The sequence below is a fragment of the Muscardinus avellanarius genome (assembly GCF_963383645.1).
Source record: "Muscardinus avellanarius genome assembly, chromosome: 3".
Classification (NCBI taxonomy): Eukaryota; Metazoa; Chordata; class Mammalia; order Rodentia; family Gliridae; genus Muscardinus; species Muscardinus avellanarius.
In genome coordinates this window covers 84696754-84721925 of record NC_137788.1, presented here as the reverse complement: position 1 = coordinate 84721925, position 25172 = coordinate 84696754, and the positions used below count along the sequence as shown (strand labels likewise).

At 40.0% G+C, this 25172-nt stretch overlaps 1 protein-coding gene across 1 annotated transcript in view; it reads left to right on the top strand.

The window, feature by feature from the left end:
• Nucleotides 1-327: 327 nt before the first annotated feature.
• The window catches only part of ALG14 (ALG14 UDP-N-acetylglucosaminyltransferase subunit), a gene marked incomplete at both ends in the record, with an annotated part of 86167 nt that continues 61322 nt past the window's right edge, over nucleotides 328-25172 (top strand). Inside the window, 2 exons of the mRNA XM_080690490.1 lie at nucleotides 328-463; nucleotides 11172-11323. Coding sequence (XP_080546616.1) covers nucleotides 328-463; nucleotides 11172-11323 — 288 coding nt within the window. The remainder of the gene's footprint in view (nucleotides 464-11171; nucleotides 11324-25172) is intronic.

Below are 25172 nucleotides of genomic sequence, written 5' to 3'. Positions count from 1 at the left end.
GACGGAGCTGGAACATCTCCTAACTGGGAGCCTCTGGGCCTTTCGGGCGTACAGGTGGCCTGACCTCGTCACTGATGAAAATCAAACTGCTCCAGCGTCTAACGCCCCGATTTCCAGCCTACGCCCCCGACGGCATCCGCGGAAAATGGACCCGGCAGCCACAGAGGTGCGCCGAGCCCCGGTATTTCCCTCTGGCCCTTGACTCCACCCAGGTCGGGATATCTCCGCCCACCTAGAGGGCGGTGCTCCGGGTTTGAGTCCCGTCATCGCCCCAGTGTGACTTTGACCCCTTTCGCCTAGGCTAGCACGCATGCGCGTCCCCTTCGCATGGTGTGGCTTCTCATTCTAGCTGCAGCTGCAGGAGCTGTGGCGGTCGTCCTAGTCCTGCGATTATGGCTGGTGCTTCGGGCCCAGGACGTTACGCCCCGGGAGTCTCTCAGCGTCTTGGTCGTGGCTGGGTCCGGTAAGCAGCTAGGCAGGGACTGTCGGGCTGGGTCGATCACTACAAACTCCAGAAGACACCGCGACTCTCTTCTCAGGTCTCCTTGGCGCTCTTTGGCGCGTTGCATGCTGGGATTTGTAGTTTCTCCTGAGTTACCCGGAACCGGTCAACCCAACCAGGAAAAAAATGCTGGTTTGCTGACGCGACCTAGTTCCTTTTAATGGCAAGTTAAGCAATTTACGCTTGTCTCTAATTAAGCCTCCCTGGAGCTTATAGCTTTCTAACAAGTAATTAGTGAGCAGAAAGAACGCTGAAGCTTTTTGATGCTAACGTGCAGTTTCCCTGTTTGGCTGTTGAGTATTATTAATGTTGACATTTTTGCATTTAGTTTAAGAAACACTATTAGTACCTGGTAAATGAAACAAAGTGAATTGTCACACTTATAAGTATACAGAATTCACGAGGATAAAAACATTGGCTACATACTGTAGAGCGGTATGTGCCGGGTGACAGGGTCTGAACAACAAAATGTCCTATCAGGTAAACAATCCTGTAAGTAAACAATCTAAGTCTACCAGCTCTCAAAGCAGTTAGGATTTTAAACAGACAGTTTGACAAGAATATATATAGTCATGCATATATATACATATATATATATATATAATCATGCATATCTTACCTCTGAGAATGTTTCCTTATGCAAACATCATAGAGTGTGATTACACAAACCTAAATGATATAGTATAATGCACACCGAGACTCTCTGGTATGCATATATGTGGTGTAATTTCTTTCTCCTTGGGCCATGTAAACAAAATAACACAACATTAAATCAAGCACAACAGAAATTTTACAATTAAGAGGCAAGTAAACGAGGTATGTGAGTCTGCTGCCACTGTAATAAGACATACTGTTTTAAGAGTAAATATTAAATAACAGTAAAGGTATAATCTATAACAAATAAACCAGTAACACAGGCATTTATTATTAAAAGGTATTATGCACTACTATATGTAATTATATGTGTTAAACTTTTATATGATGGCCAGCACAGTAAGTTTGTTTGTACCAATATCACCACAAACATATGTATCACCTTGTAGCAACTATGTTGTAACAACTGATGTCACTAGGTGATAGGGATTTTTCCACTTCTTTATAATTTCAGGCTACCACTGTTTTATATGCTGTCCATCATTGACCAAAACATCACCATCCAGTGAATGACTTTGCATACATGTGGGTACACACACACAGAGTGTACATTTGGAAATGCCAGGAGATTGCTTGTAGGTATTTATACTATGAGCAACTATACCAAATGTATGTTCAAGTATAGTTCATTAGTTTATTCATTCCATGTGTTTATTTTGAGCTGTAGGAAAGGCGAGGCCCTAAGCTAAGCTCTAGAAATAACAAAACTCACTACTAGTACTTGCCTTTGAGTACTGACTGTGCCAAACACTATGAAATGTACAAAGATATAGCAGTGAATGGAGTAGAGAATATAGAAAAAACTAACAGGAGACAAAACAAAATATGTTATGCCATAGTGGGGTAAGTGTTAAAATCTTATAATAATTATATAGGAAGAAAAACTATGTGTTTGAAACTGTGTTATGGAACTGTATAAGAACTTGAGATGGAAAGGATAAAGCTGCTCACTTTACAATCTTAGACTTGGTGGACCAGAGAAAAAAAATGAAGATAAAAAATTTATCTGAGCCAGGCGTGGTGGTGCACACTTGTAATCCCAGCATTTGGGAGGCTGAGACGGGAGGATGTGGTTTGCAGACAGCCTCAGCTACTTAGTGAAGCCCTTTGCAACTCAGTGAGAGCTGTTTTCAAAGTAAAGAATTAAAAAAAAAAAAAATAGGGCTGGGGGTGTAGCTCAGAATGCCCCTGGGTTCCATCCTCAGTACCGCAAAAAAAAAAAAAAAAAAAAAAAAAAAAAAAAAATCTGGCAAGTGGTGCCCTGCCTTATTCAAAACATTCAGGGTAGGGAGTAGGCGAAATCCTTAACAATAAAAGTAAAAAAAAAAAACAAAAAAACGGACTTGGAACCAAGTAAACATTGTAATAGTTTGTGCCAAAAACTTTGGAGGTGGGAGAAAATATTTTCAATGTTTATCTTGAAGACCAAGTAACATTTAACTTTAGGTGCCATAAGATGTTGTTCATTGAAAACATAGCAGAATTACTAATTTTCCTTGGTACACAGTATATTCTTCTTAGATAAATTCTAAATTTGGCATCAAACTCATTGAGTAGGAAGGCCTAGTGTTTTTTAGATACTGAAAGTGCAACAGTGACAAAATGAACAAAAATATATGTCTTGGTGGAGTTAGAGATGAGGGGGATATAAAGGCAAAAGAAATATGTAAGGCCGCATAATAAAATATATAGTAGGACTCTGGGCCCCGAGCCGGAACACGTGTAGCACGCCAGACCCCTGGAGAAACCAGGCCCAGTAAGACGCTGGGTTCCGGGAGGGGGTCGCGCGGGGCACGCCAGCTGGGGCCCGGGTCGCGGGACTCTGGGCCCCGGGCCGAACTGCGCATAGCACGCCAGACCCCTGGAGAAACCGGGCTCAGTACCCTGGGTTCCGGACGGGGGTCGCATGGGGCACGCCAGCCGGGGCCCGGGTCGTGGGACCCTGGACCCCAGGCGGAGTAGTGCGGAGCACTCTGGACCCATGGGGAAACTGACCGGGTTATAGTGCTACTGAGTGAGTGCCTGATCCCACTACCTCCTCAAACCACATATACTGTCTTCTCTTATTTAAAAAAAAAAAAAAAAGGAAAAGAAAAGAAAAAGAAAAATATCGGAGAAGAGTTAAGAAAGCCGTTGCAGATGCCAGGACACTGGAGATGCAGACAAAACTTATCTAAATGCACTGGAACTTATGGAGAAATTCCCCGTGAAGGAGGACAGCTGTTTCTCTATATTGTTAAGAATCATGGACATCACCTGTAAGGAGAGAGTTTAGCGGAGACCAAGGAGAAAGGCGGTGTTGAAAGAGGTCTCCGCGATGGCGGTGGAGACTTGTATTCAGAAGAAGCAGAAACTGGATCCTAGCAACCTTATTTTTTTTGGAGAAATTACACCAAATGTCGAATGCTACCGTCACTCATGCTTAGGAACACTGGACAACATTCAGAGTGGAAAAAGAGCCTGGGAAGGATTTGAAATGGTGGAGGCAGTGGCAATGGCAGTGGCCAGTACTCAGGGGAGGCAGAGATCTGATACATTACACCTGGAACCTTTGAAATAATAACCCCAGAGACAGTGATCCGAGCCTGCTGAGGGGTTAGGCGGGTGCCGGGGCCAGTGGCCTGCCACAGACTTTGCTCAGTCCAAATGGGGCTCGATTCCACTCGCGATCGAATCAAATCTCAGAAAAGATGGGGGAGGATAGGGTGCCCGTACTGCAGCCACTTATCTGCAGCAATTCTTTCCCTTCTAGGAAATAAATTTCTTTAAGTTCCTATTTGCGGCACTTCTGGAAAGAACCTGACATGGATCAATGCTTCTTGTGCAATCGAACGCTTTATTCTAAACACAAGATTTTTTATATTTTCCCATTTCCCCATGATTCTCTAGTAAAAAAGTGTAAACACCCAAAATACAATAGAGAGATACACAGGCACATTACCAACCCTGAACAAGACAAAAGTAAGGCCTGTGACATCACAGGTCCTTGTGATTGAAATCAATCCCATGACCCCAGGTGGGTCTTGTGCTCCGGGTCAGCCCCTTTGGCCTTGCAGCTGCAGAGGCTTTTAATAGGCTAATTCCAGAAGAACAAAAAGTTACACCCAAAATCACTTGAAAAATCCAGTTTTTAAGAGTTCTCTTTAATCCTTTTGGAACTTTTATTCCTAGGGCTTGGTCCAATGTCCTTCTCTATCTAACAACCTCCTTTGAGCTGAATGGGGGACGAAGTCCGAGATTCCAGCTTTCATACATGTATTTGGCGTAGGGAAATCTGTGTACCTTTATGATGATTTAGAGGATTTCGATGAATGTCTGCTGGATTTTGTCTGTGATACCATCTGCTGTCTGAAAGCTTAAGCAAGCTCATAACACAGTTTAGCAGGTAAATACCAAGAAATAACATGAAGTTTTTAGATTTAGTTGTCAGATGTACTTCTCTAGCAGCTGAGCACTTTTCTTCAAACGATAGGCTTATTAGAAGCCTATTCCTCTTTTAATAATCCATTTCCTCACCATACTCTTTTTGTAACCTGCTTTTTATCTTTCTAATTCCTTTCTTTCCCATTTGGGATAATCTTAGGATAAGCTCCTCTTCATACAAAAATGCTTTCTTATTCTCACCATATTTTCTTTCTTTCACATTTACACATCTATTTTATCTGTCCTTTGTTTTGACATAGTTATTTTAACCAGGTGGTGTCGCCCTGCCTCCAGGCAGTGCTATCACTAGGTGCAAAGGTCAAGATTCCTTTCAGCCCTTGGCTCTATTAGAATGAAGGTCAAAGATAGGGAGGAGTTCTGCATTTGTAATTACTGCCTGGAATGCTGCCACTGCATCTAAATTCTAACTAGTTTTTATTACCATTTGAACAAAGCCGAGGACGTTTACCAGAAAGTTTATTTTCCATGGACTCAGTTTCTCTCACAGTCCTGATCTTACACCACCGGAGCAATTTATGTGGAGAGTTAAAAGAATCATTACCAAAAGAATAATAGTTATGAAAGAATATCTAAAAATGGGAAGAACTTTAGCCAGAGACCACACCTTCTCTCGGGGCTATATGCCGATTTGACTACGTGGGGGCCCACGCAGATGCCGAGAGGAAGTAGATCCCGGCAGTGGCCGGGATTGGAGCCTGCCGAGGGGTTAGACCGATGCTGGGGCCAGCGAGGCCGGGATTGGAGCCTGCTGAGGGGTTAGGCCGGTGCTGGGGCCAGCGAGGCCGGCATCGGAGCCTGCCATAAGGCAAGACCGGTGCTGGGGCCTCCGAGGCCGGGATCAGAGCCTGCCGAGGGTTTAGGCCGGTGCTGGGGCCAGAGGGGCCGGCATCGGAGCCTGCCGTGAGGCATGACTGGTGCTGGGGCCTCCAAGGCTGGGATCAGAGCCTGCTGAGGGGTTAGGCCGGCTGTGGCCAGCGAGGCTGGCATTGGAGCCTACCGTGAGGCAAGGCCGGTACTGGGGCCTCCAAGGCCAGGATAAGAGCCTGCCAAGGGGTTAGGCCGGTGCTGGAGCCAGCGAGGCTGGCATCAGAGACTGCTGTGAGGCATGGCTGGTGCTGGGGCCTCCAAGGCCGGGATCGGAGCCTGCTGAAGGGTTAGGCCGGTGCTGGGGCCAGCAAGGCTGGCATCGGAGCCTACCGTGATGCAAGGCCAGTACTGGGGCCTCCGAGGCCAGGATAAGAGCCTGCCGAGGGATTAGGCCGGTGCTGGGGCCAGAGAGGCCGGCATTGGAGCCTGCTGTGAGGCAAGGCCAGTGCTGGGGCCTCTGAGGCTGGGATCGGAGCCTGCCAAAGTGTTAGGCCGGTTCTGGGGCCAGTGATGCCGGCATCGGAGCCTGCCGAGGGGTTAGGCTGGTGCTGGGGTCAGCGAGGCCAGCATCGGAGCCTGCCTTGAGGCAAGGCCGGTACTGGGGCCTCCAAGGCCAGGATAAGAGCCTGCCGAGGGGTTAGGCCAGTGCTGGGGCCAGCAAGGCTGGCATCAGAGCCTGCCATGAGGCAAGGCCGGTACTGGGGCCTCCGAGGCCAGGATAAGAGCCTGCCGAGGGGTTAGGCCGGTGCTGGGGCCAGCGAGGCCGGCATCGGAGCCTGCCATGAGGCATGGCCGGTGCTGGGGCCTCCAAGGCCGGGATCGGAGCCTGCTGAAGGGTTAGGCCGGTGCTGGGGCCAGCGAGGCCGGCATCGGAGTCTGCTGTGAGGCAAGGCCGGTACTGGGGCCTCCGAGGCCAGAATAAGAGCCTGCCGAGGGGTTAGGCCGGTGCTGGGGCCAGCAAGGCTGGCATCGGAGCCTCCCGTGAGGCAAGGCCGGTGCTGGGGCCTCCGAAGCTGGGATCGGAGCCTGCCATGAGGCTAGGCCGGTGCTGGGGCCTCTGAGGGCGGGATCGGAATCCTGCCAGGGGTTTAGGCCGGTGCAGGGGCCAATGGCCAGCATTGGAGCCTGCCGTGAGGCAAGGCCACTCCTGCAGCCTCCAAGGCCAGGATCAAAGCCAGCTGAGGGATTATGCTGGTGTGGGGGCCAGCGAGACCAGAACAGGGGCCTCCCATGAGGCAAGGCCACTGCTTGAGCCAGCGAGGTCTGGATCAGTCCACTGAGTAGCCAGGCCACTACTGGGGCCGTCAAGAGTGGGATCGGTACTTGCAACGCAGCATGCACAGAGAAATATCGCAGAAAATATAAATCAGACACTTCTCCTAATCAGCAATAACTAGGAGGAAAGGGGCAACAGGAAGAGGTTGAGCTATAGAAAGGGCCCTATAGTGAAGCAACTAATGTGACCAATCAGAGGGTATGTAATACTGGAGGACGGAGCCTCTTTAAAATGCAGGAGGTACATAAACAAATGTATCAAAGTAAATCACCAAAGAAGTGTGGGATGGAGGGAGGGGGAGGGAATGGGATGGGGGCTGGATGAGGGCTAATTGAATGATGTGTGCTTGTATATCCTCTCAAGTCTTGTACTCCAATGCGATTGATATATGACTACAATGCACCAATTTAAAAAATAAATAAATTAATTAAAAAATAAATAAAATATATAGTAGTGAACTATGGGAGGAGGGAATACATTTTTTAAAAAATTGTCATAGCCAGGCGTGGTGGCGCATGCTTGTAATCCCCGCACTTGGGAGGCAGAGACAGGAGGATCGCGCAGGTTCGAAGCCAGCCGCGCACGCTGGCTTAGGAGACCCTGTTTCCAAATTTAAAAAAATGTAAAAATAGGTCTGGGAGTGTAGCCCGGAGGTAAAAGGGCTTCCAAGGACCCCAGTACCACCAAAAAAATAAATAAAAAATATAAATAAATAAAAATAAAAATTGTCATAAAAATGGCAGATATATAACAGCAGGGAGGTTGGAAGTGACCAGAATCTCCCATCATCATGGCACATACGTGTAATCCCAGTACTTGGGAGGCTGAGGCAGGAGAATCTAAGGTTTAAGGACAGCTTCAGCAATTTAGTGAGGCCCTCAGCAATTTAATGAGACCCTGTTTCAAAATTTAAAAGTAAAATAAAATAGGGCAGGGGGTAGAGCTCAGAGGTAGAATTCCCCTGGGTTCAATCCCAAGATAACACATATACAAGGGACCAGAGTGGTCTGAATAAGGAGGAATGGAGGAGATGACGTCCTACAGTTAAGAGGCACAGGGGTCAGATTATAAGAAACTTTTTATTCCACCTGAGACGCAAAGCCATTGGAGATTTTTGAACAGAGGTAATTAATTTGATCAGCTCTTTTTAATAGAATCACACTAGATGCTGTGTTGAGAGTTCCCTGAAGGAGAATTGGGTGGCAAGAGTAGATCAGGAAGCTATGCGCATAATCCATATAAGAGGTAATAGTAGCTTAGAGCAGGATGGTAGCAAAGAGGTGATAAGTGATTGGATGCTGGTTGTATTTAGGGTAGAACTGTGAGTATTTTATTCCTCAAAATATATCTTAATAAAATAGTAAAATGAACTCAGTAAAAGAGTCCATCATTTTAATGACTTTATTCAATAACAAGATTAAAATTTCAATGGATGTATTAAGTAAATTTTCAAAGAAGAAGAAGGAAGAGGAGGAGGAGGGTGTTAAAGCAGATATGATGAAGTTTCTATTGCAGTGGAAGGTGTTGTGAATATTAGGTTTTATCTTTAATTGTTCCAGCTGTGAAAACAAGTACCTACTTTGCAAAGCACAACACTTTTCAAAGCTAAAAATATAAATACTAAAATGAGTATAAGCTAGATGTGTAAATTGCTTACCCTAGTCATCTCCTGCTTTCTTAAAATTCTATAAAGTTAATGTGTTATTCTAGTTCTTAAAGTTCACGCTAAGTCTATGTTAAATTTCTTTTTATATATAATTCCTTCTCGAACCTGGAAAGAAATTATTTCTTTTGTACTATTTTGTGTGTGTGTGTGGGGGGGGGTACTGGGGTTCCTGGAAACCCTTCTACCTCTGGGCTACACTCCCAGACCTATTTTTACATTTTTATTTGAAACAGGGTCTCCTAAGCCAGCGCACGCGGCTGGCTTCTAACCTGCGCGATCCTCCTGTCTCTTGCCTCCCAAGCGCGGGGATTACAAGTGTGCGCCACCACGCCGGGCTCTTTTGTACTATTAAAAAAAAAAACTGTGTTGAGAGGAAACCCATACTTAATTTGTTAGATTGTATTTCTGTGTTTTCATATATTGTTATTATTAAAAGCTCATTCTCAGAACCATGATGGAGGTGCAGTGGAGGAAGCTTTCTAGGTAGGGGGACAGCATAACCAAAGACAAGCAGGAGGAGACAAAGAAGATGAACTCAGAGAATGTCAAAGACATCTACCTGTCTGTAGCAGGTTGGAACTACCTGTCTGAAGCAGGTGCAATAAAATTCGTTAATACAGACTTCATTATATTGCTTAAATAGTTTAAGCAAACCACTTTTGGCTGTGTTGTTCTTTTGCTGTTGTCAAGGAAGGAAACCACAGTGAACATACAGTCGACCCTCAATCCAGTGGGTTCTGCATTCTTGGAGTCAAACCAACTGCACATCCAAAATATTTGGTGAAAAATGTGTTTATATTCAATATGTACAGACCTTTTTTAGTCATTATTTCCTAAATAATACAGCATAACAACTTTTTCTGTAGCTTGTACCTTGTGCTAGATATTATAAGTAATCTACAGGTGAGTTAAAATAGCAGGCGGGGCCAGGCGTAGTGGCGCATGCTTGTAATCCCAGCATTTGGGAGGCTGAGACAGAAGGATGACGGTTCATGGCCAGCCTCAGCTACTTAGTGAGACCCCTTGCAACTCAGTGAGATCCTGTTTCAAAATAAAGAATAAAAAATAAGGCTGGGGTGTAGCTCAGAGGTAGAATGCCCCTGGGTTCCATCCCCAGTACCACACACACACACACACACCAAAAAAATATATATATATGTGTGTGTGTGTGTGTGTGTGTATGTGTGTGATATGTGTATCATATACATTTTATACACAAACACACATACACACACACACAGAGGTGTATTTGTATATATCCTATACCTTTCCTTCTGTGTGTGTGTGTGTGTGTGTGTGTGTGTGGTACTGGGGATGGAACCAAGGGGCATTCTACCTCTGAGCTATACCCCCAGCCACTATTTTTTCTCTTTTTTTTTTTTTTTTGAAACAGGTTCTCACTGAGTTGCAAAGGACTCACTAAGTAGCTGAGCCTGCAAACCCAGATCCTCCTGTTTCAGCCTCCCAAATGCTGGGATTACAAGCATGCACCACCACGCCCGGCTCTACACCATTTTTTATAAAGGACTTTAATATCTATAGAGTTTGGTTTCTGTGGGGTGTCCTGGAACCAATATCCCACAGATCCTGAGGGAATGACTATAGTTAATTTTTAAACTCATGCCTTTGAGCTAGACAAGGTGGCTCACACCTATAATCCCAGTATATAAGAGGATCACAGGTTTAATACCACCCTCAGCAACTTAGTGAGACCTTGTTTCAAAATTTTAAAAATGAAAAGTGCTAGGAGTATAGCTTGGAGTTAGAATGTCCTGGATTCAATTCCCAGTATGAAACAAACAGAAATCTCCTGCTTTTGAACTAAGGTTTTAAGATTTTAGAGATTGTATGATTTCAAAACTTGTATGTTGGAGCTGAGCCTGTAGTTCAGTGGTAGAGTACTTGCCTAATAAGCCTGAGGCCCTGGATTTTATCTCCAGCACCAAACAAACAGCAACAAAAACCCTGAATGCATATGTTTTTGATGTAACTGATAAGTATTTGTGGACCTGCAGTGTGCTGAGATCTCTTTTAGGAAATGAGATTAAGGTGTTGACCAAAAAGTCTTCCTTAGGAAGACCCAAGCCCCACTGGTCAGTGTTCTTGTCCACTTTACTTCTCTACACAGAAGCCATCAGTGACTCTTCATTCTGCTTTCCTCAACATATTTTACCTTTACCCTTTTCCCAGTATTCCCATCATCCCATGAGCACATCTCAGAGCTTGCCATCTCATGCTTTTAACAATCTCTGCCCCTACCCAGTTGCCTCCCTGCTCCTATCTGTCCATTATCTTCACCTATTAAGACATAGGTGAAGATATTGCTATCAAGTCATAGGTGAAAATATTGAAAGCTTTTACCAGGGATCCTCCCTACACTGAGAGCACTGGTAACTACTCACTTACTTTTCCCCATTTTAGTTTTTCTTGCTGTCTTGCACCCTCTTTATAAATGTGTGTGTCTTGCCCTTTTCCCACCCGCCTTCTCGATTACAGAATTATGTCTGATACTTTTTTGTACCTTTCTCAGTACCTACCACTAGTGAAAAATTTATTTTTATACATCTGTTATCTTCTCCTTATATAAAAATACATTTATATAAGGGCATAGGTTATTGTTTTCAAATGCTTGTGAGTCTTTTAAGAGATACATATTTAAAGTGGTTTTCCCGACCCTGAAAACATGACATTGGGATAACATGGTAAAATGAATATGTCCATTGTAGGTGTCTTAAACTTAGGCTTTCCAATATTTTTTCCAGGTGGACACACCACCGAGATCCTGAGGCTGCTTGGGAGCTTGTCCAGTGCTTATTCACCTAGACATTACATCATTGCTGATACTGATAAAATGAGTGCTGATAAAATTAATTTTTTTGAACAAAATCGAGCTGATAGTGACCTTAATACCATGGTAAGTTATTTCTATTTCAAAAAAAGTTACAAGTTGCACATTGAGTCTGGTTATCTCTGAGAATAATCTCTTGACACTTTAGTGCCCTACCCAGGATGGGCAGTCGAATCTTTACTTATATGTTGAAATTTATTTCCTTTACTTTACACAAGCCGGGCATGGTGGCACATGCTTGTAATCCCAGCATTCTGGAGGCTGAGAGAGGAGGATCACAATTTACTACCAAAATATAAGATTTTCTTTAAAATAAATCTCTAAATTATAAAATAGTTGCTTTATTTTTTTATTCTTTTAGAGAAAGCAGTTTTTCATTGAATTCCAACTGTGAAAATGTTTTTATAGTTATACACATAAAGCATTCAGTCTATATGCTTTTTGCCTCTATATTGAAGTTCTTTATAAATGTATTTACTGATAATTCGATTTATTAATGAGTGTTTCTTATTCTCTAAATCATATCTGCCTTTAGAATTACTTCTGTAGCCCAAGTCACTAACTTCATTTTGGCATTTTAGTTAAACTTGTGAGTTTAAAGAAAAGATAATTCTTTATTAAGGAGGGAAAGTAGAGCTGTTCCTTATTTAGAGTGTCTCCATCCACCTATTTCTCTGGGAATGGAGCCAATTCAGGTAGTACTGGCTTAGACAGCTGACTCACCTCAGGCCCAGCAGTGTCTTCTGCTATGTTTTTTGAACTTTGAGACCCAGAGAAAGAAGTCCATCTCTCCTCAGTGGCAAGCTCTGTAACTTGGGTGCTGCTGGCAGACATATTTTTACCTGGTAGATAAAGGTAGTCTGTAGATAGAAGAATACAGATAATACCTGAGAAGAATACGATTAGAAATCAGGTGGAGAGTCCAGAGTTCAAGGAACCCATCCGCCCTGTTGCCTCTGTTGGTTCTGGCTTGATGGTTGTTCTCTTTCTTGAGAATCAGGATCTCTTCATTTTAAACACACACGCACACGCACACACACACACACACACACATACACATACACCAGTCATCTAAATACACACTTTTTTTTTTTTTTTTGGTGGTGGTACTAGGGTTCCTGGAAGCCCTTCTACCTCCGGGCTACACTCCCAGACCTATTTTTTTTTATATTTTTGAAACAGGGTCACAGGGTCTCTTACGCCAGCGCGGCTGGCTTCGAACCTGCGTGATCCTCCTGTCTCCGCCTCCCAAGCGCGGGGATTACAAGCGTGCGCCACCACGCCCGGCTACACACATTTTTTTAAAAACCCTATTGAATTGAGTTTTGGTCACTTGTAAACATGATCTCAAACACACTCATAAAATGTATTCTTGGAAAATCCACATTAAACAAGATCAAAATGTGAGCCTCCTACATGCCATCATTCAGCCAGTAGAAAAATATATGGTACCTTTTTTTTTTTTTTTGGTGAAAGATGAGCCAAAATGCTTCTGTTTCTGTTTTAGGGGTTGATGTTACATTAATTACTCAGGGCTATAGCTTAAAACAGCAAAAATGAAGCTGGGCGTGGTGGTGCACGCTTTTAATCCCCGCACTTGGGAGGCTGAGACAGGAGGATTGCGCATGTTCGAAGCCAGCCTCAGTTACTTAGTGAGGCTCTCAGCAACTCAGTGAGACCCTGTTTCCAAATAAAAAACATAAAATAGGTCTTGAAGTATAACCAAGAGGTAGAAAGCCTCTGGGTTCTACCCCCAGTACCACCAAAACAACAACAACAACAACAACAACAACAACAACAACAACAACAACAAAAATATGTTCTCTCACAGACCTAGAGGCTGTTTCTTCTCAAGACTCCAGGAAGTCATCCTTCTTGGCCTCTTCCTGGCTTCTAGTGCTTTCTACCGTCTTCGACACTCTTTATCTTGCAGCCTCATCCCTCCCATTTCGCATTGTCGCATGTGTTTTCTGTGTCTGTCTTCATAGTCTTATGAATGCCCCAGTCATTAAATGAGGGCTTATTCTAATCCGCAATGGCCTCACCTTTACTTGAATACATTCTACAAAGAAATTATTCCCAAGTGAGGTCCCATTCACAGTTTCCAGGTAGACATGAATTTTCAGAGGATACTATTCAATCCACTGTAAATATGTACACAGAAATATTTTGAGAAAACCTATTTGTCAAATACAGCAAACATCTGGGCGTGGCAGCAAACGCTTGTAATCCCCACACTTGGGAGGCTGAGACAGGAGGATCGCACAGGTTCAAAGCCAGCCTCAGCTACTTAGTGAGGCTCTCAGCAACTTAGTGAGACCCTGTTTCCAAATAAAGTATAAAATAGGTCTGGGAGTATAGCCCGGAAGTAGAAACCCCTCTGGGTTCTACCCCAGTACCACTACCAAAAAAAAAAAAAAAAAAAGGCAAACAAAATCAAAGTGAGAAAATTGAGAATGCTAATAATTACCTCTTTCAATAGTTTTAAGACAGATAACCATATCCTCATTTTATAAATGAGAAAAGGAGAGTCAGAGACATAAATAATGTGTCCAGGGTCCTGCCAGATATGTATCACTTGCCGCTGCTTCTCCCACACAGCTGCTTTGCCTCTTTTGCATATTTTTTTCCCAGTGTTAAAAAGCCAATAAAAAAAAGAATGCCCTGGGAATTCTCATCCAGGGCATCAGAGGCTAAAAGTGTCATTTAATCTCATTGAATGTATCTGAGAATTGTTGAAGAATTAGGAGAAAATTATGAAATTTTTCAAACTAGAAGAATGTGAAAAATATTAGTATAATTTACCAATGGTATAGACCACTTAAAAAGATATAAAGTCAAAATAAGCACAGATTCTTACTGGATTTTCAATGTAAGGAACAGCTATCTTTGGTTTTGCTCAATTATTAGTGTGTATATTCTTCTTCCTGATGTTATATTCAATTTAGAGGCTCTAGTTTTAATTTAGCATATGTATTGAATATGTCCCTCTAGGCCCTATCACCATATGTATTGCTTGCTTACTGAATAATTTTATGGCTTAGTGAAACATTTGGAAAATTGTTATATACTGTGGATCATATTATTTTAGAACCCATTAAGTTGTATTTGATTGACACTGGTAAGAAAGCCAAAGATTTTAGGGTTTTTTTAATGCCATCATTTTTTTATTATCAGAGTGGTACCATAGTGCAGTACTGAGCATCTCTATTTGATATCTTTCTTCTGTTAAGTTAATTTCCTACTGGGAGAGTACAACAACTGTTAGAGAAAAAATGCTATCCCATTCCTGAAAAAAATCTCCATTCATGAATCTGAAACTAGATAGAGATGCAAAAGGAGAGTTGTTGAGGGAGTTAGCATGAGTATACCCATGGTCCATTTTGCTAGCCATTCCTGTTTGCCTCAATCTGTGTGCCTGTGTGTTTTTTAGGGAGATGTTGGAATGGAGGGCGGGCAGAAAGAAACCAACAGAAATCGGTACTTTCACACTAACCCTAGTAAAGGGAAGGGTCCACCTACTGTCCTTTTTCTGCACTACAGCCTAAGGAACTTGGCACCTGTAGCCCCTGACAACCATCTTTTTTACCTTCCATGGAGCTCCCTAAACTAGGGAAAGGAAGAGTCTTGCTGAAGAAATCAATAGTGATCAGTGTACTTGCTGATCACATGCGCCAAGAATACTGAACAATGTAGGCCTGCATAGTCACCACCAGACCTATGTGGCTCTTTATACTTCAATTTAAAATAATTAAAATGAAATAAAATTTAAAATTTGGTCCTCCAGTTGCTTTAAAGCCACAGCTTTAATACTCAGTAGACACATGTGGCAAGTAGCTACCACATTAGACAGTACAAAATTGAACATTTTCATTGCATAAAGTTGTACCATATGACACTGATGGAGGTATTGCTGAGACAGGCTGAAGAGAATCGACAGGTTAAAAGGAAAGAGCCCTTTCTAAAACAGTGAAAATAAAAACACAAAATAATTTCTATTATCATTGAAGCTTAAGGAGAAAATATTCATTTAATTAAATAGGAATGGTCTCTTTTACAAAAGAAGCAATCTCAAAGATTAATTGAAAATCAAAACAGAATGATTATCACAGTTAAAATTACAAGTTAGTAATTATGATTGGCTAAAACCTTAGTGGATCAGAAGATGAGCTAAACCAGTTCTCTTTAGGCATCAAAGAATGAGAGGAAAGAACTATGAAGTGTCAGGAATGAGAAGAAAGAAAACAAGAGCCGGGCATGGTGGTGCACGCTTGTAATCCCAGCATTCGGGAGGCTGAAACAGGAGGATCTGGGTTCGCAGGCAGCCTCAGATACTCAGTGAGGCACTCTGCAACTCAGTGAGACCCGGTTTCAAAATAAAGAATAGAAAATAGGGCAGGGGGTGTAGCTCAGAGGTTGAATGCCCCTGGGTTCCATCCCCAGGCCCACAAAAAAAAGAAAGAAAGAAGGAAGGAAGGAAAGAAGGAAGGAAGGAAGGAAGGAAGGAAGATGAGTCTAGAGTGGATTTCATTGCTCTTCTCTTATCTCAAATAACTAATTTAATTAAACTCATTGTACCATCAGCAGTTATATAATATCTTACTGCAGCTTTAGACATATATCATCTTTTGAATTTCATCTTCTATTTGGCTCAAGTATATCTTTCAGGTGTTTTTCTGTTTGGGGTCTTGATTCTTTTGTAAAAAGGTTACAAGGGCTGTGTGTTTCCAGGGTCTTTCCAAATCTGAGAATATCTTTATTGTGACATTATACCCTGACAGTTCTACTTATAAAGCCACAATTATATTCCCTCAAAAAAATCTGTATATACTGTTTGTTCTCTATTAGCAGTTGAGTTCCAGAAAAGACTTTTGATGCCAGTTTGATTCTATTCATTAGAATTCCAAAATGTAATTAAGTCACGTCTACATGTCTGTTTTTTTTTCTCTTTCTGGAATTCATTAAACTCTTAAGATTTTTTTTTAGGATCTTTTTTTCAACTTATTTTCTGTTCACCTATATACCAATCCTTTGTCCTAGATTATAAATCCGGCTATAGATATAGGTATGTTCTATATATAGATATAGATAGATATGTTGCAGTGTACATATATTGCTGTATATATTTCCTTTCTGTTTATTCTTTTACTGTCTTATGATGAACACAAGTTTTAGATTTTAATGTTTATATTTTCCTTCAGGACTTTATATTTTCCCTTAGGACTTCAAAGTCAGAGTTATACCATGTTATTTTCTAAAATTTTAACATTTTCCTTTCTACATTTATCTTTAATCCATCTGGAATTAATTTCTCTATGTAATATTTGAAAGGGATCTAATTTCCATATGGTTAAACAACTGTCCCAGATCAGTACCACTTATTTAACAGTCCTTTTCCCACTGACTTTTGGTGTCACCACTATTGTATCATATTTCGCTTTATGCAAAGGTTTGTATCTTAGCTCTTAATTTTGTTAACATGTCTATTCTGGGCTGATATTAAGTTTCCTTCTTCTTCAGAATCATTTTGTTTTTTCTTTCTCTTTTGTGTACATTTTTAGTTTCGACAAGCTTACAAAAACACTTTGTTGATATTTTTATTTGAATTAAATTGAATACATCAGTTTGGAGAGAACTTCTATCTATACGATGCTTTCTACCTCTCTGTTACATAGCTCTCCTTTAATGCTTTTCAGTAACATTTTCTAATTGTCATCATAAGAGTCCTGCAGAGCTTATGTTGTTTTTATTTCTAGGTACCTTGTATTATCTTCATACTATTGTAATTTATGTATTTTTTGATAACATTTCCTCTGCCATGGTGTATAGAAATAGTTGATTTTTATATAGTTATCTGATAGGAACAACCTTGCTACACACTAATCTGATAATTTGTTTACAAACATTTGCTAACTATGAAGATAACCTTATCATCTACAAACAAATGATTCGGATTTTTTAAATTTTTTTTTTTTTTTTTGGTGGTACAACTTTTCTTACTTTTTCTCATTTTATTTTGTTACAACTTTCAGAACACTAACAAATAAAAGCATTATAATGGCCATCCTTATATTTGTCCTAATTTTAAAAGTATTCTAAGAGATTTTGTTTTTTGTATGCTACTGTGAATTGATCCGAGGGGCATTCTGCCTCTGAACTATACACCCCAGCCCTTTTAATTTTTTGTTTTGAAACAGGGCCTCGCTAAGTTGCTGAGGCTGACCTTGAATCTGCCATTCCCCCATATCAGCCTTCCAAGTACTGTGATTACAGGTGTGAACCACCATGCCCAGCTTAAGAGTTTTTTTTATTTTTTAATTATATTTGGTTGTTGATATTTATCTAATATCTTTTCTGTATCTGAGATGATAGCTTTTTAATTGTATCTATTTATATGGACAATTATATGGTATAAATAATTCTTAAATTCCTGGAGTAAATCCAGTTTGTTCATAATATTTTATATTTTAATGCATTGCTATTTTGGTTTGCAAACATATTGTTTCTTTTTTTTTAAACTTATGTTCATGACCAAGAGTGCCATGTACTTTTCCTTTCTGTAGTTTTATTTGGTTCTGGTATCAAGGTTTCACCATTACCATACATGAATTGTGGAATTCACACAATTTTTTTTAAGGAATTTATATAAGAATGGAATTAAATTTTTTTGTCGTTCTTTTGTAGAACTTGTCTGTAAAACCACTTGGGCCTGGTGTCTTCTTTAGGCTATGGTTTAGGACTTAAGCTTTCTCTTTCTTCTTATATCAGTATGGCTAGAATGATTTTTTTGAAATGTGCCCATTGTATATGCTTGCAGATTTTTTGACATTTTTCTAATATTCTCTTGTAATATATTTAATCTGTGCTATAGCTGTACAAATTCATTGCTAATTTTGCTAATCTAAAGCCAGACATTTGTCAACTTTTATTATCCTTTTTCATTTTTAGCTTTTTGATTTTTATATTGTATCTTTGTTTCTACTTCCTCAATTTCTCCTTTTACTTTCATAATCTTCCATTTAATTTTATCTGTTTAATCCGTTCATTTTTGGTATTTTAAGATGTATCTTTACCCCTTAATTTCAACTTTTCTTATCTTTGAATATAAGTATTTTTGACTATTTTTGTTCTTGAAGTGACATTTTTAGCCATATTTCATACATTTTGATATATAAAACTTTCATTATCATTCATTACTAAGTACCAAAAAATTATCATAATGAATTTTCTTTAGTTATTTAAAGTATTTGAAATTTATAAACATAATTACCTTTTTAAATTAACATTATTTTATTTTAATGTAATCAGAAAATTAGCCTGTGTGAGACTCAGTGGTTTAAATTGTTGAAAATTTCGTCATATCCTTGGTATTTACTCAATATGTTTATATGTGGTCAATATATATAGTCTTGAGAAAAAATGCATATTCTCTAATTGTTAGACTCACTAAATATGACCACTGTGTAGTTCAAATCTAGTGGGACCCTGCTAATAGTTTTGTATGCTGGAATTAATCTATTTGAAAAGAGATAATGTCAAAGTTTTCCTCTGTGGAGATAGGTTTGTTTTCTTACAGTTGTCAATTGAATGTTTTATAATTATAGTATTTTATCCTTAAAATGCTTTTTATTAAACTATATTTTTTCTAATGTTAATATGGCTAACCTAACTCTCCGTTCTCATACTTGGCAACTTTTTATCCTTTTATGTTATAGATGTATCTTTTATAAGTAACTTGTAGCTTGATTTTTTTTATAAAATTTCAATTTCATATAATGGAAAAAAAATATGTGTCCCAGAAAAGAAGTTCCTTATATGTGAAAGCTAAGGTGAAAGGGGTCATAGGAGGAACTCCAGGTGAAAAAGGAGAACCTATAGAGGAGCAAATAAGGCAACCTAACTGTGGGGATGGGAGGGGGAAGAAGGAAACTCTTTAAAGCGCACAATGTACTTATTCATATCATAGTCAACCACTAAGCCAAGCATGAGAGGGAGTGATGTGGAGGGATGGGGTGGAGACTGGCTGGGGGCTGGCTGGGTGATGTGTGCATTTATGTCTACACAAGTTTTTTGTTTCATCATGATGTATAAATACAATGCACCAATAAAAAATAAAAAAAAAATATTGCCCACAGTTTGAAAGAAATTCCTTAAAAAAAAAAAAAAAAAAAAAGAAGTTCCTTAGTACTTTATCTTGAGACTAGGTTTGTGGCCTAAGATATGGTTTGAGTAAATCCTGTGTGTTTGGAAAAAAAAAAAGTTTATTCCTTTTTGGTGCAAGATTCTTTATATGCCCATGGTTTTATTTATTAATATTGTTCAAATCATCTTTTTTTGAGGTACTGGGAATGAAACCCAGCGGCATTCTTCCTGCAAGTGACACTCTCAACCCTATTTTTTACTCTTTATTTTGAAACAATGTCTCACTGAGTTGCAAAGGGCCTCACTAAGTAGCTGAGGCTGTCCATGAATTGCATTCCTCCTATCTCAGCCTCCCAAATGCTGGGATTACAAGCATGTGCCACCACGCCTGGCTGTGTCATTATTTTATGACAGTTTGATTTCTTCATTTCTGAGAATATATAAAAATCGTGACTCTGAATTTGTCTTTTTTTCTTTGTATTGACAAGTTTATATTCCAAATTTGATTCTATATAGTTAATTATTGTTTTTATCATTATGAAGTAATCCATTTTATCCCTAATAACTTTTTTCCTAAAATCTGCTTTATCAAAATGCTTTCCTTTTATGAGTGTTTTTATGGTATATTTTTTTCCACCCTTATTTTGTTTTCTTTTGTTTGTCATAGTATTTTAGGTATATCTTTTATACCTGGCATTTAGCAAACTTTTAAAAATGCAAAACTTGTAATTACCTTTAACTATCATGTTTTATATATGTATACTTATTGTGACTACTAATATATTAGATTTTTTCTACTATTTTATTAAAACAAGGCTTTTAGAGTGTTTTTAACCTTTTTAGCTGTGAGCATCCTCTCCTACCTTTTATTGATTAGAATTTTGGTTCTTCCTTATTGCTGAATCACCCAAATTAGATGTTGTTATTGCTTCAGATAGTCAGTGCTTATTTGTATTTAGATTTAGATGCATTTTCTTTGCTTACCAGTGCTTCCTATATTTTACTCCTTTCCTTTGGATTCATTCACTATTTTTTCTTTCAGAAGTATTATCTTTAACTAGTTCTTTCATGGAAGGCCTGTAATTGGCTTATTCTTCCCATGGTTTTTGTTAATTTGCCTAAAAATATATCTTAGTTTTGCCCTTTTTATTTTGTTGTATTCTTATTTAGATTTGTAGGCTGATTTTTCCCTCACAACTATGAATTTAGCATCTGTTCACTTATTAAATAGATATTTCTTGAATATCTACTGGGTGCTAGCTATGTAGTAGTAAATAAAACAGGAAAGTCTGTCCTCTCTGATGCCTACATTGTAATGGGGCATACAAAATAGGTAAATTTTATGATGTATCAGTGAGAACTAATTAAGAAAAATCAACCAAAGAAAGGAAACGGAGAGTTTTTTGGGGGGATGGGTTAAGTAGAATGATTAGGCAAGGTGGTGTTTGAATAAAATCCCTAGGTGCTTAGTTTACCTTATTTAATAATTATACAAGAGCAAGAAGACATAGTTATCCCTGGTGCACCTTTAAATGCTACTATTTTACCTATTTTTCTCTGAGTAGTTTAACTACCTTCTTATGAGAAACAGAGTTCCCTTGACTAATAGCAACTGAGATTAGAAAGTGAAGAGTTGGGATAAAAAAAAAAAAAAGTATGACTGTGAAATTACTTACATGAAAAAAATCTTGAAAATTCTTCCAAAGAAAAAGTAATTTCCCCTGAGATTCGTTCTAAAGTAAAGAATAGCTAAAGTAATATCTTCCAGCAAAAATTGGATAGTAACCTTTCCAAATAGAACCAATTACCAGAGCTACATGAAAGTAAATGATAACTCAAACCAGAGCTTTCTTCCTGGAGAGCAGTAGTCAATCATTGCACTGTTTCAGCAGGGCCCCACCCCACCCTGCAAGGTCTGGAAGGAAGTGAGGCTGAGGGTATTACACATAGGTTTTCATTCATCTTTTTTTATTTGCTTTTGAACCTATGCCTTGTCTCATAACAGCCTCCTTTTATCAAGGGAGTCACCATTATTCTTTTGTAACTTCTGTCAGACCATGAGTTGGCTCCTTTCAACTAAAGAAAAAAGCTCAGTGCCACTCAACTAAAACATAAGCTGCACTTAAAAATCATAGTGAACTTTTTAATATATAAAACAACAATAGAAGTTGCTGAAGAGTCATTTAAAGGGTTAAAAACTGGAGCAAGGGGGCTGGAGCTCAGTGGTAGAGCGCTTGCCTGGCTTTGGGCCCTGAGCTCAACAAAGAAAAAACAACTCTATGCCTGGATAGCTGTCCCTGTTAGTACAGATAGGGCTATTTCATAGTTTGAGTCATTGTCTACTAAGCTATAGGAATGAGGTACCATTTCCTTATTGTTTGTAGTCGTTTACTAATACTGCAGTAAACACTTTTGTACTTACACACATTCTGCAGATATCCTTATAACTTTCCAAATTTTCCATGAAAAAACTTAAAAAGCAAAGAAGTCCAGCATAGCATTCTGACAGATTGTTGGTTGAATTCCTCCTTTGAAGCACCCATAGAAATTAGGAAAGAGCATAAAAACGTGGAGTAGACACCAATGCAATACATACTCTAGACTTGTTTTTCTGGCCTCGAAATAAAACCTATGCTCTCCATTCATGTTATTTTTTTAATAATTTGCTGGAGCCAGCAGTGCTGAGAGACCCATTATATGCAAATCTTACAAAACTGCTCTTGGTTTAGACTCTAGCCTTCTCTGTATCACATTGATACCCATGCATGCCCACATAACACTGCGTTACACAAAGAATCCATTATTCTAACATTTTGAATGATTTCCATAATATGAAAAAATATATTTAGAGCTCAAAGCCAGTGTCTCTTAGAGGCATTCTTTATGTCTAAAATCACAACCCAAATAAGAATATTTGCCACTAATGATACTATTTTTTGTTTTGACCCTTCACTTAAGATGAACGAAGAGGTGTATTCTTTCTATAAATAATTATGCTGGGAAAAAATAAACTCAAAGACTATCAAGTAATAGAAGTTTAAAAGTGTCAAATGCGAGAAAAATGTGCAAAATTCAATGTTCTTATATGCTTAGCTTTGACTATTAGAATGTTAACTACTAGAAAATAATATTTAATAATAGGAAATAATATGGACCCGTTAGTGAAATTTTACTGAGAGTCATTAAATGTCATAAGTAAATACAGAAGCTTGGTCCTTATTTTAGGTGGGTGTGGTGGTACATGCTTATAATCCCAGTATTTGAGAAACTGAGACAGGAGAATCACAAGTTTGCGGCCAGCCTCAGCAACTTAGTGAGATCCTGTTTTCAAATAAATAATAAGCCAAGGAGCTTGGCACATGCATGTTATTTCAGTACTCCAGAGGCTTAAACAGGGGGGTTGCAGGTTTGAGGACAGCCTCAGGAAGTAGTGAGATTCTTATCAAATTAGCGAGACCCTGTTTCAAAAAATAAAAATAAAATAGGGCTGAAGGTATAACTCAGAGATAGACTGTCCTGGATTCAATCCCTATTACCACAAAAAATAAAATAGGGCTGGGGGGTATAGCTTAGAGGTAGATCTCTCCTGGGTTCAATCCCTTGCACCCCACCACACACACACACACACACACACACACACACACACACACACACACACTCTCTGAGGTGTTCGATTTTCCCAAATTTATAATGCAATAGCAGTCAGAGTTCTAGTGCTTTTTAAAACATTGCTTATTTAACGATAAATATCTGCTTTGCATTTGCCAGGTTATTAGGAGCAGTTAGGATACATCAGTGGACAAAGCAGAGGTTCCCACCATTTTGAAACAGGGTCTTGGTCTCATGAAGCTGCAGAGGGCCTCATCAGCTTGCTGAGGCTGATGTGAAACCTGAAATCTTCCTGTCTCAGTCTCCCAGGTACTGGGATTACAGGTGTTTGTGCACCACCATGCTTGGATTTTTATATTGGTTTTGGAAAAAGGTTCTTGATAAGTTGCCAAGAGTCTTGCTAAGTTGCTAATGCTGGCTTTGAACCCGCAATTCTCCTGTCTTAGCCTCCCAAGACTGAGGATTAGCAGCATGTGTCACTATACCCAACCAATAGAGTCTTCTTATAAATGATTTTTGGATATTACTTCTACCAAACTTTGTGGCCTGATCTTAAAATCAGCTTGGGCTAAGTGAGAAGATGGGCAGGCAGGACAGAGGGAATAGGAAATCACAGAACTCAAAAGTGATTGTGCTGTGGGGGCTACGCAGGGATAGATGGGCTGAGTGTTCTGATGCTCACAGGGCCTGGAGGAAGAGGGAACAGTCTCTGACATAGCCCTAGAGTGGGGGCATTCCTGGATGTTGGAGGAATGGCAGAGTCCTGGAGCCTGGAGCAGAATGAATACAGGGGCAGCAGTAGGAGCAGGGTCGAGAGCTGGATAATAGGGGGTTTGCAGGCCATCTTCAGAACATATTCCCTTTCTCTAAGGAAAATAAGGAGCTACTGGACAGTTTTGCTCAGAGGAGGCTCCTCTGACTGCTGTTTTACACAGATCACTCATTGCTGCATTAGAAAGCAAAGGCCAAATGAAGGGAAATAGCCGGGCTATCTCATCAGTCCAGGCGAAAGAGAGTGTGGTTTGCACCAGTATGATAGGAGTACGTAGAAACAGCTGGATTCTGGATAGATTTTTGAAAGTATATTTAACAGAATTTCTTGGTCTATTGAATATGGGATTTGAAGGAATAAGAGGAGTCAAACATGACTTCAAACTTTTGGTCTGAGCAACTGTAGGAGTAGAGTCATTACTGTCCCTGGGTAGTCTCTAAGTGGAATATCCCTGTCTCCAGTGTCTTATAGCATTTCACACCTACAAGCCAAATAAATAGCCTCTGCCGTGGCTGATGGACCTGGAAACTCCCTGAGATTCCAAGGGGGTTCCCAGGCCTTGCTTGCACTGATTCCACACTCCTAAGTCCTACACACTTGTTCCCAATGTCTCTCTTCTCTCCTTTATTCCTTTTATCATATCCCTTTTCCTTACCTGTCATTTTTATTTTCCCTGGCCTTCCCCAAAAAGGTCCTTCAGGATTCTGAAATGGTATTGAAAGGTCCTGGGAGTGTTGACTATTAATGGACTTTTCCTGCAGCCTCCCTAGTCCACATTTATGCCATCCTTTCATACTGCCACCAGGTGGCAGCACACCCTCAAACATTGAGCTGTCAGACTTAGCAAAGCAAGTTCGGCAGATGCGGGCAATAGAGGGCTGAACTTTGGAAAGGCTTTAAATAGTTTTGGAGTAGTCTTTCCACTTGGAGAGAGTTTTTATTTAAACCTTTTCTTCACCAAACTCCTTGCTGAGGTTGCAGTAGTGATATATTTGTGTCAGATGGTCTTTGCCATAGGCAGGACAGTTTCCTAGTAACTTTGCCTTTTCCAAAGTAAAATACTTTTTAAAATACTTCTTTGTGGTGGGATGTGGTGGTGCACACTTGTAATCCCCGTGCTTGGGAGGCGGAGACAGGAGGATCGCGCAGGTTTGAAGCCAGCCTTGCTGGCTTAAGAGACCCCGTTTCCAAATAAAAATATAAAATAGATCTGGAAATAGAGCCCGGAGGTAGAAGGGTTCCCAGTACCACAAAAAAAAAAAAAAAAAAAAAAAAACTTCTTTGCTATGTCCTGTGGCAAAGACGTGGATCTTGATTGAGCAGTTTCTGGGTATAAAATTTGTACTAGGCTTTATGAGGATATATATATATATATATATATATATATATATA